Source organism: Helianthus annuus, chromosome 1, assembly GCF_002127325.2.
Source record: "Helianthus annuus cultivar XRQ/B chromosome 1, HanXRQr2.0-SUNRISE, whole genome shotgun sequence".
Lineage (NCBI taxonomy): Eukaryota > Viridiplantae > Streptophyta > Magnoliopsida > Asterales > Asteraceae > Helianthus > Helianthus annuus.
In genome coordinates, this window is record NC_035433.2 from 120,822,975 (window position 1) to 120,841,443 (window position 18,469).

At 34.9% G+C, this 18,469-nt stretch overlaps 1 protein-coding gene across 1 annotated transcript; it reads right to left on the reverse strand.

Annotated features, from left to right (window-relative positions):
* Nucleotides 1-1,589: 1,589 nt before the first annotated feature.
* On the reverse strand, nt 1,590-16,635 carry LOC118491298. The gene is made up of 4 exons (XM_035988936.1): nt 16,453-16,635; nt 16,018-16,147; nt 15,150-15,316; nt 1,590-1,793 (listed from the first exon to the last, which is right to left on the reverse strand). Exons 1-4 carry the CDS (start codon nt 16,633-16,635, stop codon nt 1,590-1,592), a joined length of 684 nt encoding a protein of 227 aa, XP_035844829.1.
* Nucleotides 16,636-18,469: the final 1,834 nt, after the last annotated feature.

Sequence of the window (18,469 nt, forward strand, 5' to 3'; positions counted from 1 at the left end):
GCTGCCCCCGGACCCCCACCAAGATCATAAAACGCAATGACTAAATCAAAAACCCAGATCGGTAAAATGAAATTAAAGAATTTCTTACATGGATCGAAGTGATTTCTTCAACAATTGACGAATTTTGAATAATTGAAACACTTATCAGCCCTCGAATCGAAAGGATCGAGTGATTATATTCAAAATCACCGGAAAAACGAGATTTTGTATGAAATTAAACTGGGTTTTCTTCAAAAAAGCTGAAGAACACGTTGATCGGGTGTTTGAATCATTGATTGGTGATGAAAATCGCACTATAATGTAGTGATTATTGAGATAGAAAGTGAAGAAATGGTTGAAGATGGTGGGTTTTGAAAATGGTGGGTTTTGAAGTTACTGGGTTTTGAAAAAGAAGAAGAAAGGGTTGGATTGACTATAATACATTTTTTCTTTATTTTAAATGTTGCCACATGTTCTAATACTATTGCTTCCTACACTTCCTAGCCAAAATAAACTTTCTATTTGATCTTTTTCCTTGACATCTATACAAAAATCATATTTGTATTTATCAACTGATTTTTTATGAAAATGTTTTTTTTAAGTAGGTAATATTCCATGTGTATAAACATGTGTTTTTATAAAGATGGAATAAACTAGTTATACTATATAAAAGTGATGTGGTTTCAGTCATTTGAAGTGTATAATTATGTGTAATTACGTTTAAAAAATAGATTATTCATTGTGAGACGTGTGACGAGGTGAGACTAATTGGGATGGGCTCGCATTTCTAGGAGTGGAAAATAAACGTAAGGAACGTGAGATGAAAACGAAATGCCATGCACATTTATTCAAATGGCATTATGTGTAAGATTTTTTTAATTTGGTAAAATATAGGAAAAGAGGTTCTCAAAATGACACAAGTGTCCTTGTTTTCATGTAAGAGCATTTATAATTTTTTCATTAAATTTTGTGACATGATTTTTTATATTATAAAATTGACTATAAGTGGTTGTCATGTGATTTCAGCTATAGCTGGGTGGTAGAGGCTTTTGTCTTTTGGAGAAAAGAGCAGGGTTCAAATTCTGGCATGAGGTGTAGTTTAGTATTTATTGGTGTGGTTTAGAAGTAGGAGTAATGTAACATTTGTCATTCAAAAAAAAAGTGGTTGTCATGGTAACGATTGATCTTCATTCGCTCTGTCTTCATAAAGTCTTGATAGAACTTTAACTTGTCGAGAAAGGTGTTTGTTATCTCATCAATCGATTCCTCCTTCTGTCAAAGACGTAGAAAGTCTTCTTGAATTCTGTCAACCACAGACTGAGGACAATAATACATCAGAAATGGTTCTTTAAACTCTTGCCATGTCAACGTCTGAAGTTTGTCTTCATCCATCTCCTTGCAATGGGCGTTCCACCAATCCTTAGCTTGGAGTTGGAGTTGGCCTGTTGCAAACATAGTTGATCCTCTTTCTCACACCGGCTTCTCACAAATACCGCCTCCATGTTTGCTATCCATCGTTGACATACTATTGGATCAATATCCCCTTTGTACGATGCAGGGTTACATGCCATGAAATCTATATGCGTGCACCTGCGAGCTCCTTTCTTGTTTTAAGATTCTCCTATTAGTTCCTTCAATTCATCAATCTTGCCCGTCATCATAGTCTCAACCATTTCTAATACATGGCTTTCCACCTCTTGTGCTAGTTTGGGAAGGTTGGCTTGTATAGCCTTTCCCACTTCTTCAAAAAATTTCTTGTTCATTACTTCTAGTCGTGCTACATCTTCGTTATTCAAATTACGATCATCCGCCATCTACACAATCACAACTTTCTTTTATCAACATTCAACGATCATTAGTTAATTGCATACTCATACATTCTTTATACCGTATGGTCAGAAACGACCAAGGAGCATTCGTGTATCATCATTAGATTGGATTACTTATCATTCCATACATTCTCATTCATTCCTTCGAAACATTTTGTTTCCGACATGCCTTACTATAGCTTAACTAGATTCATATACTTTCTATTGGTTATTTTCACCTTTCGGGGCCTCTAAAAGAGTTATGAAACAGTTTTGGAAGGTACGGGGCTCATGGTAGGTCAAAATAAACAAAACAGGGCTTCTGGGCTGGTGAGGGGCGTCGACGACGCCTCACCTTGCGTCGGTGACGCGTTCCACAAATGCGCGTCAAGGAAAAATTGCGTAGACAGCCAGTTTGAGCGTCGGCACCCGAGCCAGCATCAGCGACACACCAGGGGGGGGCGTCGGCGACGCCTCCCCTGTGTTGCAAACGCTGTTTTGCCTTGTTTTAACTTGTTTGACCCATTTCCAAGGCACGTTCCAACCCGAACTGACCCAAAACGTTCTGAACGAACACACACTACATAACCATCCCGTAACTATCCCATAACATAATTAATCGTTATGCAAAAAATTCTAAAACTTTAAATATACTTACTTGTTCGTGCCTCTGAACGAACACACACTACGTACGAGTTTTCGGTTTGAGTTCAAGCACCTTGTACTTAAATCCCTAAAACCTAGGCTCTGATACCAACTTGAAACGCCCAAGTTTCAATTGGTCAAATAATAATACTTAAACGACGAAATTACAACTGAATTTAAACTTTGACACACCATTAGAACAAACTAGGTTTTACATACAAAAACCATTCCTTTTTAAGCGTTTACAAACCAACTAAAAGTTACAAAAGACACAACCTAAGTATCGATTAAAGTTTAACAACTAAACTTAAGCTATTTTGCAACAAAAGCATTTTGACCCGTTTACAACTTTACAAAATTCCAGAAGCGCGTGAAGAGAAAAATGAAGTGTGTTCAATCCGAGCGAAGCATGATCATCTAAACTTGGGATTTACCTATAACACAACAACCAGAATTAATACCATTTAAACATGAACATTCCTACTAACATAAGATTTTAACTTACAATAATATGACAAACATACTAATGGCGTAACCATTCTTGTTCGCTTGCTAATTATTACTAACATTCGTTCATTTGAATCCGTTCATGGTATAACCTCATACGATCATTCTTTTTATACATTCATTCTAGTCTGGTCGACTCGTTCATGAGGGGTCTAATACAAGTTCATTCTTTTACATAACCTTCTAACTTATTTGAACCATTCGTAATAGGTCTTATACATGATCATTCTTTAATGGATTCGTTGATTTGTAAATCGTCAAGTGGAACTTAAAGTCCTTCATCTTCTAAGCATTTCTTGAGGTTCGATACATGAAACGTCGGATGAACGTTGTGAAGCTCTTGAGGTAAATCCAGTCGGTATGCTACCTTGCCAATCCTTTCGAGAATCTTGAAAGGACCTACAAAGCGAGGAGCGAGGTTGTCTTTCTTACCAAAATGAACAACTCATTTCCAAGGGGATACCTTGAGGAGTACGTGATCACCAATGTTGAATTCCAAGGGCTTGCGTCTTTTGTCGGCGTATCACTTTTGTCGACTTCTAGCCTTGAGTAGGTTGTCGCAAATCTGTAAGATCTTTTCTGTTGTCTCTTGTATGAGCTCAGGACCGGTGAATTGTGCGCCTCCAATGTCCTGCCAACAAATAGACGAACGACACTTACGACCATACAAGGCTTCGAATGGAGCCATTTGAATACTGGAGTGATAGCTATTATTGTACGAGAATTCTACCAAAGGTAAATGTATGTCCAATTTCCACCAAAATTGATTATGCATGAATGAAGCATATCTTCGAGAGTTTGGATAGTACGCTTGGTTTGACCATCCGATTGAGGATGAAAAGCCATACTAAGATGGAGTTGAGTACCAAGAGTAGTTTAATAAGTTTGCCAAAGATGAAAGGTGAAACGACCATCTCGGTCAGAAATGATGTCGACGGGAATACCATGGCGGCAAGTGATCTCATTGGTGTAAATACGAGCGAATTTCTCGACTCGATAATCTTCACAAATGGGGAGGAAGTGAGCAGATTTGGTCAAACGATTAATGATCACCCAAATTGTAATGCTTTGCATTTTGTACTTTCCTAAATTTGAAAGTGTAATCGTATTTCTACTTATGGAAACTTGTATTCGTATCATGTTCGTATTCCATTTCCAGTTTTGTAATTCGAGACTTTGATCATAATGAAATTCATATTTTATACATACTTGTTATTCGTACAATCGATCATTTAAATATGTGTTTACATGCAAACAAATACTTGTTATACGTGCAATTACTCATACGTACGTTCACGATACTCGAATTATACTTACGTATGCTATCTATGCTTAAAAACATGTCTAAATACAAAGTTATTGCATAAAATGATAACAAATAGAAGTTCAGGAGCCAAAATGTAAATAAAACAAAGTTGCTAGAACCAAGTGGTGACGCGGGGCGCGAGCCATCCCCCCTTTCCTCGCGCATGCCACCGGAGGCCTTAATCCTAAGCAAGTTGTTTCTTGAGCACGGGTTGGTCACCTTTTTCCCACTTTTTTCCTCCCCAATCACCTTTAAACCTCATTAAACTCAAAACCCTACTAACCCATTATATAAACCAGCCTCCTACACCTCTCTTGTACTTTTCCAAACCCTCAAACACTCTCAAATAACTCCATAATCTACTGGAATTGCAAGAAGAGGTAGATTTGTATTAATTCTCAAAGTGAGTTCAAACTCACTTTTCTTCATCATTTCTTCATCTTTTCTTCCATTACAAAGCTTGGAACACCTCTAGGAGTGTTTCCACAAGTTTACCATTGTAAACTAAGGTGGAACATCACCATTTTGAGGTCGAAACCTTCTGTTTTGGAAGAACTTTATGTAAATCTTTATAAACCTTGCTTTTTCATGTGAATCTTGTGCCTAACTTGTCTCTAATCTCGTCTATGATTATGGGACTTGTTTAAGGTTCATTCTCATAAGTTTAGAGGTCCAAGAACCTCATAACCTTTCTGTTTTGATAGGGTTTAGACAACCCACAAGTGATGAAACCACCCAAGTCTACCATAGTTCATATGGCAAGACTTGTGTTTTAGTAAAGGTGTGAACCATGGCAGCCTTGGCTATCCAAAATCATTCCACCACCTCACTTGATGTTTTATCATGATATTCCAAGTAGTTTCCTAGTTCTAAAGTAACACAACCCGACCGCATCTCCAACACTTTTCATGATGGGTATGAAACACATGGGTTGTCCTTACTTGACTACTTGATAAACTAGATAGTTAGTTGTATTTCATTTTCATTCATGACCAACCGGGTTTACCAACTAAGTTGGTAAACTTTGTGCTTTGATGAATCATACAATAAGGTATATTGTACCTCCATGCTTGACTTACATGAATTCTATGATATTATATGATGGACAAATATTAACTTATACCATATAAGGGAGAGGATCATGAGAAAACTACATATAAATGAGAAAACTAGAAAATTAACTAAAAAAACAAAAAAAAAAAGCTAAAAAACATACCAATTTTTTTTTACAATTTTTTAACAAAAAATCGCTAGTTTATATACATAAAAAAAATTTCAAAAAAAAAAAATTGTTGTATTGCACATGTGCAATATATGTGATTATATGTGTACTACACATGTACTACACATATGCACTATATCCGTAATAGTGCACATGTGCAATACAACAAAAAAAAAAATTTTGAAATTTTTTTTCCAGGTATAAAAACCTGCGATTCTTTATAGAAATTTAAAAAAAAAAAATTGGTATGTTTTTTGGGCTTTTTTAGTTAGTTTTTTGGTATTCTCATTTAAACTAGTTTTCTCATGATCCATCCCCTACCATATAATATATAATGTATGTATATTTAACCAAATTTGTGATATTAACCAGATTATGGTTATACGTCATGAACATAGGTTACTTTGTCTTGGTTCTAAACTCCTCGATTTTGATTATAATGGGCAAATTAGGACCCATGAAATCACATACGAACTTAGTTTCAAAACGAGTATTTAGACAAGATATACTTTCGTGTACTTATATATTTATATACTTAAATTCCGAATCCGAATCTCCCACAAAATCCGAATACTCATCCACCTCCGTTTCCCCCATGTAGGGTAACTTCGGTGCTCTAATCTCAACAACTTATCAACTTCGCAGTTTTTTCCGTGACATTCCGTTATAAGTTTTGTTAAAAACGAAGTTGTACTTAAAATAAAGTATTTATTTAGTATCATAAAACTGTATGATGATAAACTAAACCGTTCTAATGGTTTGACTTTCTAAACAATATGCTTTATTTTCAAATCATGTTTGTTTTACATTATCATCTGCTCGGTTTCGTCGCAACGCGCGGCATCAAAAGAAACTAGTTGTGTATAATGGCACATGTTCACTAGGGACAATTTATAGAAAGTAGGTATATTTGATTATTTTCTAATAAATGAGTTTGCTAGTATTTTACATTAGCGGGTTAATATTGGTACACTCCTCACACTCTATTCCTCTCTATATACATTATACATAGAGTAATAGGGAGAGAGATAGAGTGAAAGCTAAGGTGTACTAATAAAATTACCCTTTACATTAACATGATAAAATAAATAAATAAATAAATAAACACTTAAATAAGAGAACACAAACACGTCCTAGGTCATGCTCTCACGAGATATGGACAATGTGAAAACTTTGGGAGGGACATATTCATTAATTTATTTTCGTCATTGAACACGATTCTATTCTTGATTCAACGGACATGAACTTCTATAGTTAGCAACATGAAGCTCCTTTGTCATGACTTTGTTTAGCTCGTTAATGCAACAGTGCAACACCAATAACACTGTGTGCCTTGTAGAAAATATTGCATTGAATAATTATAAAGATAAATCATTAAGAGAACTCTTCATATTTTTTTGAACGGCCAACAAATTCTTCAAATGGCCTACTGACGAAATTCACCAAATCAGGATACACTCGTCTCCGAACCAGGGAAAACCCTCACCTAGGGCCGAAGCCCGTAAACACTCGCCTGAAGGCACGATAGTGCGGTGAGGTAAAACCCACTCAGTTCAAGGATCGAACTAGCGATCTCCACTGATTCGTGTAGTCTCCCACCATCACCAAGTGCCGTAGAAAATAATGGAGAGGGCAGAAATCGAACTTGGGTGCCTTAGAACACCAAAACTCTCCCTTACCACTCCACCACCACCACCTTGGCAACATAACCTTTTATATTAAAATGTGTAATGGGCTAATAGAAAAGGAAGCGACAATAACACTGTGTTCCCGAGTTTCATTTAACGATAGAAGAGAAAGGAAGGGGAATTATAAGGGAATGGAAAGGAAAAGATGTGATTATATTCGTGTTCCCGAGTTTAATGAAAAGAAAAGGAAATGAAAGGAAATTAAACATTTTATGTGTTCCCGAGTTGGGAGGAAAAGAAAAGAAAGTTTATTTATAATGAATTAGAGGGTAATTTAGGAAATTTAAAAAAGTCTGAGATTCATAATAATCTTTTCCCACCAAGTCTCTCCAAATTGGGATGATGAATATTTGCATCAGTCATCCCCTTTTTTCCTTTCTTTTCTCACCACTACCCTTCCTAAAAAAATCTCTGGAACACATTTTTTACTCTCTTCCTTTTAATTCTTTTCTCTTCCCTTCCCTTGTTAAATGAAACTCGGAAACATAGTGTAAAGGTACTTGAAAGTGACCCTACAGATGCTTGTTCACACAGGGACCATCTTTAAATGATTGAACGTGTCGTTTTTAATGAAAAGTTGATTTGGATATTTGGGTATCAATTCGTCTAATAAAAAAGGTTTGTTTAGAAGAATTTTGTAACATCTTATATGTGTTTGTATTACACCATCGTTGTAAAAGTTTCTTGCATATGTTTATACAAAAGTCCATGGCTTTATAGCCTAGTGACATCTTGGGGGTGAGATAAAACTTTAGGACCAATAGATCCTGGGTTCGATTCCCCCAAAGGGGTTTTCCCATATTTATTGGGTTTCTTCCTGAATTGGTGTATAGGTATCATGTCAGTGATCCAAATTTGTCGTTCAAAAAAACATGTTTATACAAAAATGACTACTTTTAACGACTAAAAGTGGTTATTACTTTTTTTAATGGTAAATGGTGAATTGCAGTTGTAAAAAAATTGGAAACAGATGTAGCTAACAACAACAACAATAACAGCAACAGTAACAACAGCAGCAACAACAACAACAACAACAGCAATATCAACAACAGCAACAACAGCAGCAACAGCAACAACAACAACAATACTGAACCCCTAAATGCAATTAAGAATTGTCCAGGTGAACACAAACCTGCTAAACAAACGATGCTAACAAAGACAAGGTTTAATCTAATGCAATAAACGATTTATATTTGCGATTATGTAATGTGATTCACTCGGTTCAGTCTAATGAGATAAACCCTCAAATGAAGTGACGTCAAAGAATTATATGATTCGGTTGTTTCGAAAATGGTTATTAAGACCACCCGTAGTATAGGTTTTTTTTGGCTTTTTCCCTTAGAAACGGTTTTTTGGCTTTTTTTTCTCTAAGAAACGCCCATAATGCCCCTCTACCACCCCCTAGGCGTTTTTCTTGAAAATTTAGGCTGGGCGTTCCAAATCAAACGTCGGTTCGAGATATTTGGGCCAATCATGTTGTTCCCAACGAAATATTATTGGTTTTAATTAATTAAAAAACAAAAAAATAACTGGGTAACCATTGGATCGGACATTATTGGACATTATACCACTACACCCATTTTAGAAAAACGCCCCATAATGTCCCATTGCTGATTGGACCGTCACATGGCGGATAATGCCAACCCAAGGGTCTTCCTTCACCACTACACATGGTCTAAGTAAAAGTTCATTAAATTTGGGTATATATGATATTTTTAGTTTTTTTATGGCATATGCGATATTTTCAAGTTTGTAAAGGTATATATGAAATTAATCTAACAGTTAAAAATAATACTTTAAGTGAATACTCTTCAAATTTGCTTTTTAAACTATATATATATATATATATATATATATATATATTATAACAACCGTTAAACAAAAATTGATTAATATTCGATTATTTCAAATGATTCGATATTGGAATATATTTCAAATGATTTTATTCTAGTGATAGTAAGCCACGAAATCTCCTAGGGGTTGAAAATAAACATAGGTCTGGAGAATTCTGAATAAGTTAACCTTTCATACTGCTGCTGATGAAACTGCTTTATGTTTCTATAGACCCCAGGGATTTATCCTATATTTCTATAAATTGATCGAGTCAAGTTATTCATGTAAATAATAGAATCGTGGATAGGAAACTCCATTAGTGACCTACCCCAATTTATTGTAGAAAACTTCGGAATCAATGATTGGACTATGCAAAAAGAAAATAATCATAAACAAAAAGCTAATTATCAGTGGTTTAGATAGGATTTTTTATAACATATTTTTGTGGCTCTATTATAATCCTCTATAATACCTTATTAAGCAAACTGGGTTTTTACCCTTTTGGTATTTTTACCATATATACAAGTTTTGAAGCTACACGTACAAACACCTTCAAACCATTTGAAAGGGACTAAAACAACAAATTTTACAAACTTTTAAGACACTTTAGGGGTAAAATTCTACAGGGAAATCAAGCAACACTAGCCTTCAATTCGGCAAACCTACAGGGAAATCAAGCGAATTGGACTTCAGTTTCTTCAATAGAGCATGCCTTCAATTCGATTTCGGTTTCAAAGAAGTAATCTCATCACCCCTGGTATTTTTAATCCCACCCTCTGCTTGTTCATGCCATATTTTGATATAAACTCGAACAAAACACTTCAATAACCGGAATCTGAAGTCGCCAAATATGGAGTTTGTGCTCTCCTTCTATTAGCCACTGTGATTGATTCTTTAATCTCTACATTCCCACGCAGGTAATGCTAATTTCAATCATTAGGGTTTTGCTGGATATAATAACCAGAGAAAGATGAGAGGTTTTGGCATCACAATGAAGCCCCAAGATCGAGTGATCGACTGTTGATCAGCACATGAAACAGGTATGTCTTTTTTTCTAATTGTAGTTTTAGGGTTCAAATTAGGGGTGAGTATATTGTTCTTTTGCAAAGCCTTAGTGCAAGGATACATGTACATTTATAGGATGTGTGGAGCAGGATTTGGACAAGGAGTTAGGGATTCTGGAGAGTTGGTTGATGGTTGATGAGTTTCGATGGATTCGTATAACAAGTAACTGATTGATACTTTAAATTGTTTGGGTTCTTGTAATTACATTTATAAGTACATACTTTGAAATAATTTGGGTTTAGCTGATTTATTGATGAGTATTGATAATGAAACGTTTGTGAATGTTTTTATACAAAATTTGACATCTAAGTTTGGTTTGTTTTTATTACACACTAGTTGGTAAAAAATGGTCTGATGTTATGATTCTCATGCAATTCTCCATTTTGTTTGTACATTAAAGATAGAATGATAGTGTTGTGTATGCTTATTTCATTTCGATTTTGTTGTGCAGATGAAGAAAGGAACCTAAGGTGTTATTGAGATTGAGAACCCTAATATGGCTAGGTCCAAGACCTTGAAAGCAGGTGATGTTGCTGTAAGTTATATATGTTACAGAATTATGTTTGTACTTAAATATATACACACACATGCATGTATATATGTATGTGTATGTGTGTATTTCTAATTATTTTAATTGACTGTTGATTGCTCTTGTTGTACAGATGGAGAAAACTACTGAACTATCAACACATGAAAGGTGTGTATCCCGATTTTAGTTTTCTTATAATGTACAAGTAGCACATATGTTCTCTTTCTTTATTATTTTATTTTTGTGGCCTGGTTGGCTAACGGGTCAGGAGAGGCCAAAAAATAGGTTTAATTTGGTTTGGGTTAGAATGGGTCTAACCGAAATAGGTTAAGCTCCAAATGGGTTGATTTAGAAAAAAAAGTACCAAATAACCAAATCATCAAAATATGGTCCGAAATAGTTATAATATCTATCCAAAATTAGTTTTTTTAGGTATTTGGTTGATAGTTAGGTGGCTTGATTTAGGAAAAAAGAAGTACCAAATAACCAACTACACCAGATTATTTGTACGAAAATGTTTTTTTTTATTAAAGGTACATATGGATTCATAAAAGTTAATATTCTGAAACGCATTTGGTATCTTTTAAATTTGTAAAACATCTCGTTCTTATACGCCTTGGAACCTCAACAACAATGATATATGCATCGTTAATGGTCTAAAGTTTTTTTTTATCAGGTGGGGGACCCGATATAAGACAAGGGTTGGAAATAGCTGCATTACATTAATCATCATCATCATCACGTATGTTTTTGAAGAAACATTGCAGGCTAAGTCAACAAGCTACAACACTTATACAAGGTATTTATTTATCCATTTTCTGCGTGTATGTGGGTTAATATAGCAGGGAAGTAGAAACAGACTCGAGATGGCAGTTTTGACCCATTTACTCATGGATAGGTTGATGCCGGTCATATACTAATCTCTTGAAAGGTCAAATTAAAAAATCTCAGCTAAAAAGGGAATGGGTCTAAAATAACTAAGAGTGTTTTGGGTTATTCCCATCCGACACGGTTGAATACAAAATATACCTATTTTTTATTGTGATCTGCACTGCCCATTTCTCTAGACGTGAACCTCGAATAGCGCAAAGGGAATATATATGTAGTACAATTCAACTTTGCTCGCATTTTACATGGGAAGTAAACAAAGTAACCACATACATGCTTCAACAACGGTAACGGCTTCGCCTTCAGTAGAACTTTGTTGGGCCAAATTTCTGGCTTGATTAGTGGTTGTTCCAACTGAAGATTCTAGAATGTTTACTTGAGGTCTATTTTACATTGTAACACCCTGAAAACGGGTTTGGTAATCAAACCACGTTAATACTAAAAGATAGGTAAATTACCGTTAGTGGTAAAAGTAACCGGGTGAATATTAAGATTTAAATAAATAAACTTAATATTGAATAAAAGTTGTATAAAGAATGCTTTTGAGAAATAAAGCTTATAAAAGACTGTAGGATCGTTTTACCGACCAAACAAGTCGTTCAAAAGAGTTTTTGCTTGATACGAGAGGTGGAAACAAACATATCAAGTTCAATTCAGCTTGCTTTTCACTTTAACTGTCTTTCTGATTGATTTGACAATGATTTACAGCGAGACGACACTTCGGCAGCACTTCGGCTTCGTAATTACACATACACAACTGATTCAAACGAAATTACATGCCTCCTATTTATAGCCCAGCTAATTTCGCATGAACATGTCTCAAACGAAATTACCTTCACACGAAATATAATTTCGTGCGAAATTACAAGGTAATTTCGTGTGGAATTATACACAGCCATTTCATGCGAAATTACTTGTTTCAAGCGAAATTACCTAATTGACATGTTTTCTCGAACTTCGTGCCTACAACAATACAAGACTTGATACAAGACGAAGTCGACAGACGGATGCACCAACAGACTCCCCCTCGGATGTTGACGAAGTCTTCGGTGTGTCGAGTCTTCAATCTTCAGTCTTCTCGAACTCTTATGAAATATCCGACACTGTAAAGCATCCTCAATCTCTATCTCTACTCTTCTTATCAGCATCAACACATAACCTCCCCTCGGATGTTGATCTAATCTTCAATCTTCTCTTTTTTTCTTGATCAGATCTCTTGATTCCTTAAGTTCATCAGTATCAGCAGCTTGAGTGAACTCATTTTCCAGGATCAGAATCTGGCTCTTTTCATCTACAGACTCCCATTCTCAATATGCTGGGATTTGGATCAAGACTTGGCACACACTCTGCTTTAGGAATCGAAACGTGGCTTTCCTGCACAACCTCTAAATCACAATAAATTTCACTAATTTTAAAAATTTTACAATTTTATGTTCTCTGCTTACCAATTATAGAAAACAGAATGCAAGTATTGACCAAATTAATGATTTTACAATGTTAATCTTTGATGAACCACTTGTAAATATAGAATGATTTAACATTTAAAAACTTCTAATTACCACTTGTAGGAAAAAACTTAAACAAACTCTTTTCTTATAATTCACAAACTTCCCCTCACGAAATGTTCATCATGTTTAGCACTTGGAATTTTGAAAATCAGCTTTATCAATAACAGTTGTCGAAAATCTTTTTGAATTTTTCAAAATTTTATGCTAAAACACACTAAAATCTTTTTGGATTTTTGAATATAATGAAATACAATGTAATAAGGAAATATTTACAAACAATATTTTTGTGAGTTTGTATAAGAGGATCATATCAGTTTATGAGATAAATCACTAACACCGCTGCTTTTAAACATTTTAAGTTCTAAACAATTCACTTAGATTGTCAGTATACTGATCCACTTAAATTTTCACACAAAGTTCAACTGTTTCGAGATATGAGATTAATGTTTTAGGCACTTAAACTTATTCGAGTATCCCACCTCAGAATATACTCCTGTATCCAGATTTCTATATTCAGTCTTATAGGTGAATGTACACTAATGATATCTGTAAATGGGTAATGCGAAACCGTGAGAGCTCAGGTCAGAACTTTCGTTCGTGCAGAGAGATGACGACTCGACTTTAAGATGTGTCCCGTTTGGGGATCTTTTCTTCAACAGCACATGATTAGCATTTTTCAATGTTTCATCATTTTTTGTACTGAGGGCTGGCTTTAAGATTAAATCTTTTGCAAAGCATTATACGAGGACTAGGCTATTGCTCCTGCAAAATCAGAAGTTCTGGTATAATACCCCAGACATCACCACGCACAAAGACCTAGTATGTCAGAAATAGAAAATCTTTCAAACAAGATTTCGGGGGTTACCCATATATCCGAGAGATGTTCCCCACTATATAAGTAAGTTTAATGTTATGTTTATATCCCGAAAACAATCTACTAAATGTATAAAAACCTACTGGCATATCCACAGTAAGATTGTTTATCACATTTTTGACTTTCCAATTCTTTAGCGCGTTGTGATAGTCCACTGATGTACTATCATTTCCTCTTTTCACAACAAAACTCTTTTTCATTTTATTATGTTTTTGGATTTTTCAATTTTCTAATGATGTTTTTTGGATTTTCTGAAATTTCTTACTCCCCCTAAAATTCAAAAACATTGAAAAGAAATTTGAAAACAAACTGTACAAGTAAAGTTGGCAACTATTGTGAATTACTTCAATCCGCCATTCACTTGGCATAAACAATCAGAACTCCCCCTTACAACAAACTATTTTCCCATTATGATTTCAAAACACTTAAGTTTGTTTTAATCAAAATGGTTATTCCGGAAAATAAGTTTTGTTGATTTTACCACTTGTAGGTTGGGGTTAATTCATCACATTGCTCTTTCAACCACTTGGAACATTTATAAAAATTTTAGGTTTCATCAACACAATCACTTGTAGAAAATCAAGTACAATTTAATGTCCCTGATTAACCACTTGAAGATCGAAATATCACAGTTACCAACCTGTGAATTTTTCATGAAAAATGCCGATTCCTACTCCCCAATTACCAACCTGGGAGTTCCGGCAAGTCAGGTTTTTCAGTTAAAGAGTTCCTCCCAAGCCTGACAGACCTTTGAAGTTTCCGAGTTACCAACACTCGGTTTCTTTCCTTTCATTTTCTTCTCATAATATTCCTTTACCCCTTTTACCTTCCCATCAACCATTTTTCTAAAAATGTGTTTCAATTTGGGGTTAAAGGCTTTTTCAACATCAAATTCTTTCTTTTCAGAAAAGAATTGATTTGAAATCTCAACTTTTCCAACTTTTTGTTTAAAATTTTCAGCCCTCAATGGTGGAAAATTTGCATCATCCATTGGAGGTACTGATTCTTCACCTTTTGGTTCAATTTGTGGCTCCTCTGACTTTGTGGAATCAGATTCATCGCCAGAAGATAGCTCCTCTGATTTTGTCGAATCAGAATCATTACTAGAACTATCATCAGATTTCTTAAGAACCCATTTTTGGTTGTCAAAGTTCGCTTTCTTTTTATAAAACCTTTTTGAACATTCACCAACTTCAAACTTTGAGTTTTTGAAAACAATAAACGGTTTAGTTGGTGGTTTATTTTCAACCATCTTTTCTTTCAGTTTACGAGACACTTCCTGTTTTGAATGAATTGCCTTAGAACAATCCTTGGCAATATGCCCAGCTGTGTTACATTGAAAACAGGTTCTCGTCTCTTTCTTCTGAACAGCTTCATTCTTCATTTCATCTTGCTTCTTCGCAAGGAATTCTCTATTGGTCTGCTTCCAAAATGAACTTTTCTCCTCTTCTTCTGAGCTTGTTCCTGAAACAAATACAATATTTGTTTTAGAAATTTTCTCATTTTTATGATTTTCTGGTGGAATAAATCCAAGACCTTTCTTTTTGAAATTACCGTTATGGTTTGGTTTCTTTCGATAACCTGAACCAGAATTGTAACCCTTTTTCTTGTTTTCTCTTTGTTGAACTCTTGAGATGTATTTTTTAGGTTTTTCAGAAAGATTTACATCTTTTATTTCAGAAATATTAATTTCTGTTAGTTTGAAAACCTTTTTTATTATTTCAGTTTTGACACCTCTTATTGGAAATTCTTCATCAGAATATAATTTGTCAGAATCATTCAAAGTGTATGCCACTTTGAACGTTTCATCATTCAAATTAGATTTTGATAACAATAATTCTTTATTGTAAATTCTTTTGCCCTGTTTGAATTTTAAACTTGACATGTCAGATTCAGACTTTGACCCTGATTTGACTCCGACTTTGACTCCTCGGTTTCATCTTTATCCAACACCTGATCGACCACTTTCTTTATTAACTCGGACTCATGATCAGTGTCAAATGATGTAAACATAACATCAATGTTTTCTGGTAAATTGACTAAAGGCTCAGACTCCCACTGTAAGTTAGTTGCCTTTTCAACTCTTTCTGAATTTGGATTTCGTGGCAAATATCCATTTTCAAGAGGGGGTGGACACTTGTTGTAACTGACACCTTTTTTCTTACCAGACATCTTTACTTCAGTATCCTTCTTTGTTTTGGAAGTCTTCACTCCAGTATCCTTTTTCTTTTTAGAATTCTTTTCTTTAGATGTTTCTTCTTCAAAAGCTTTCATGTCTTCAAGGTTGGATAAATCCTGTCAATGACATAAGAAGTACATGAGCAACTTTTTAGTAATCTATTAATTCTTTCTGTTTCAATTCTTTGAGTTTCTAGTTTTTGTTCCAGAACAGCACACTTCTCAATATAATTGTTAACGATTTTCTGCTTTGTCATGAAAGCTCCTTGAAGTGTCTTCATTGTTGTTGCTTGTTCACTACTTGTTTGATTGTACTGACTCATTGCCTTATTCAGAACATCATAAGACTCTTTTAATCTGTTCAAGTTGTGAATCAAAGTACTGTTTTGCTTCTTCACTGCTTCACAATTTTCACATATTACTGGAATCTTTTGTGCATCAGCTTCTGCTTCAACTTTGAAAGCTGGAACTTCTATTACCTTTCTTTTGATCACCGAAACTTCTTCTTCATCACTGCTGACTGGTGTTTTAACTTTCTTCTTTTTCTTCTTAGCTTTCTCATCATCACTGTCACTCTCTTCCATCAATTTTAAATGCTCTTCCATTCTTCTTGCATAGTAATCATCATCATTATCACTATCTTCAGCAACTCGAGCAACAAAAGCTTTGTGATCTGAAGTTTTGTTAGGATTATAGTCATCCCAACTGAAATTTTCCTAGCTAAACCCTTCTGGTAACTTTTCATCATCTTGATCTATCAAACATGCTTTACCATTGGCTGAAACATATTTGTCCCAACTGAATCCGTTTAATGATTTTTTATCTTCTTGATTCACCATACAAGCTCTTTTTGACGATTCTTCAATCTCCTTTCTTGCATGAGCAGTTTGTGGTTGATGTTGATTTGACTGTTGAGCAACTTGATGATAAATCGCTTTCTGATAGTAGTCATTGTTGTTGTTGAAAGGATTTTGAGCTCCACTTGCTTCATGATTCTTACACTCTCTCTTGAAGTGTCCTTTTTCCCTGCAACGAAAACAAGTAAATTTAGACTTATCAAAACCTAAAGTTGAAACATTTGCATCACGGAAATCATCTCTTCCCGTAATTTGTTTAAACTTTTCTGCTCTCCTCAACACACTTGCTAAACACCATTTTATATCCATTAATTCCATCTCTTCAGCATCTATCTGATCGTAATCCTCTTTTGTCAACATTGGATTCCCGATCTGACCTGCTACTAAGCTCCCATATGATTCCAACACAATCCCCAACAAAGACATGTGGCTTTTTGCAACTTCTTCTGAATAATCTTGACCATTCTCAAGATTTAGTACATTGTTGCATTGTAATCTCTTTCCATTCTTGGTTGCAGAAATGTTTGGATCAAATAATGGATATGATGAAAAATTTGTTTTGCTGTTTGATCCTTTAGAAGATCCTCCAGATGAACTCTTGGCATTGAATGCAGTCTCAACTTTTGGTGACATGTTGGTCTTTCCACTGATACCTCCTTTGTAATAAAGACTGATATCTTGTTCACCATCAAAATCTTTCATTCTTGGGATCTTCCGTTGTTCCATCTCTTGAGCTTCCAGTTTTTCAATGAACTTGCTCAATGTTAACGTGTTAAACCCTTTCTTATTTCTTAACATCATCAGGTATGTGCCCCAAGTTTCATGCGGCAACACATCAGCCAGCTTTTTAATCAGCTCCTCATTGTCTTTTGTGATGCTCACTCTTTTCATGCTCATTACCAAATTGCAATATCTTTCGATAATCTGCTTGGTACTTTCAGACTTTAACCCACGAAAAAGATCAAACTCCTTTTTCAAAAGCGATTTTTTGTTCTTTATCATCTCTCGACTTCCAACAAATTTAGATTTTAACGCTTTCCAAATTGAATATGCACTTCCATTGTGCTGCAATAAAACCAAGATATCCTCTTTAACAACTTGTTGCAATAAACTGATCATCATTTTCTCGTTTTTTGTATTTCTTTTTCTCATCAACACTTAAATCTTTAATTGCAATATCCTCTTCGTCATCATTCATCGGTCTAACATACTTCGTTTCAACACATTCCCAAGCATCCAAGTAATTCGCTTGCACCCAATTCTCAAAACGTTCTTCTCATCCTTTATACTCCTCGATATTCATGAGCTTAGGTGGTTTTTGCATAGTCCCCGTTTAATTTTCCAACATTGCTTGCTGAGTAATACTGATCGGGGTAGCAAATGCGTTATAAAATTCTTCTTCCATGTTTAGGTTTTCAAAATTTTACAAAATCAGAATGTTCAAACGAAATTATCCTTCAAACGAAATCCCTGGTGTGAAATTCCCTTTTCAAACGAAATTACAACTTTGGAGCGAAATTACCCTAATTTTGTATGAACTAGCACTCTTTCAAACGAAATATGCAATTCCGTGCGAAATTAC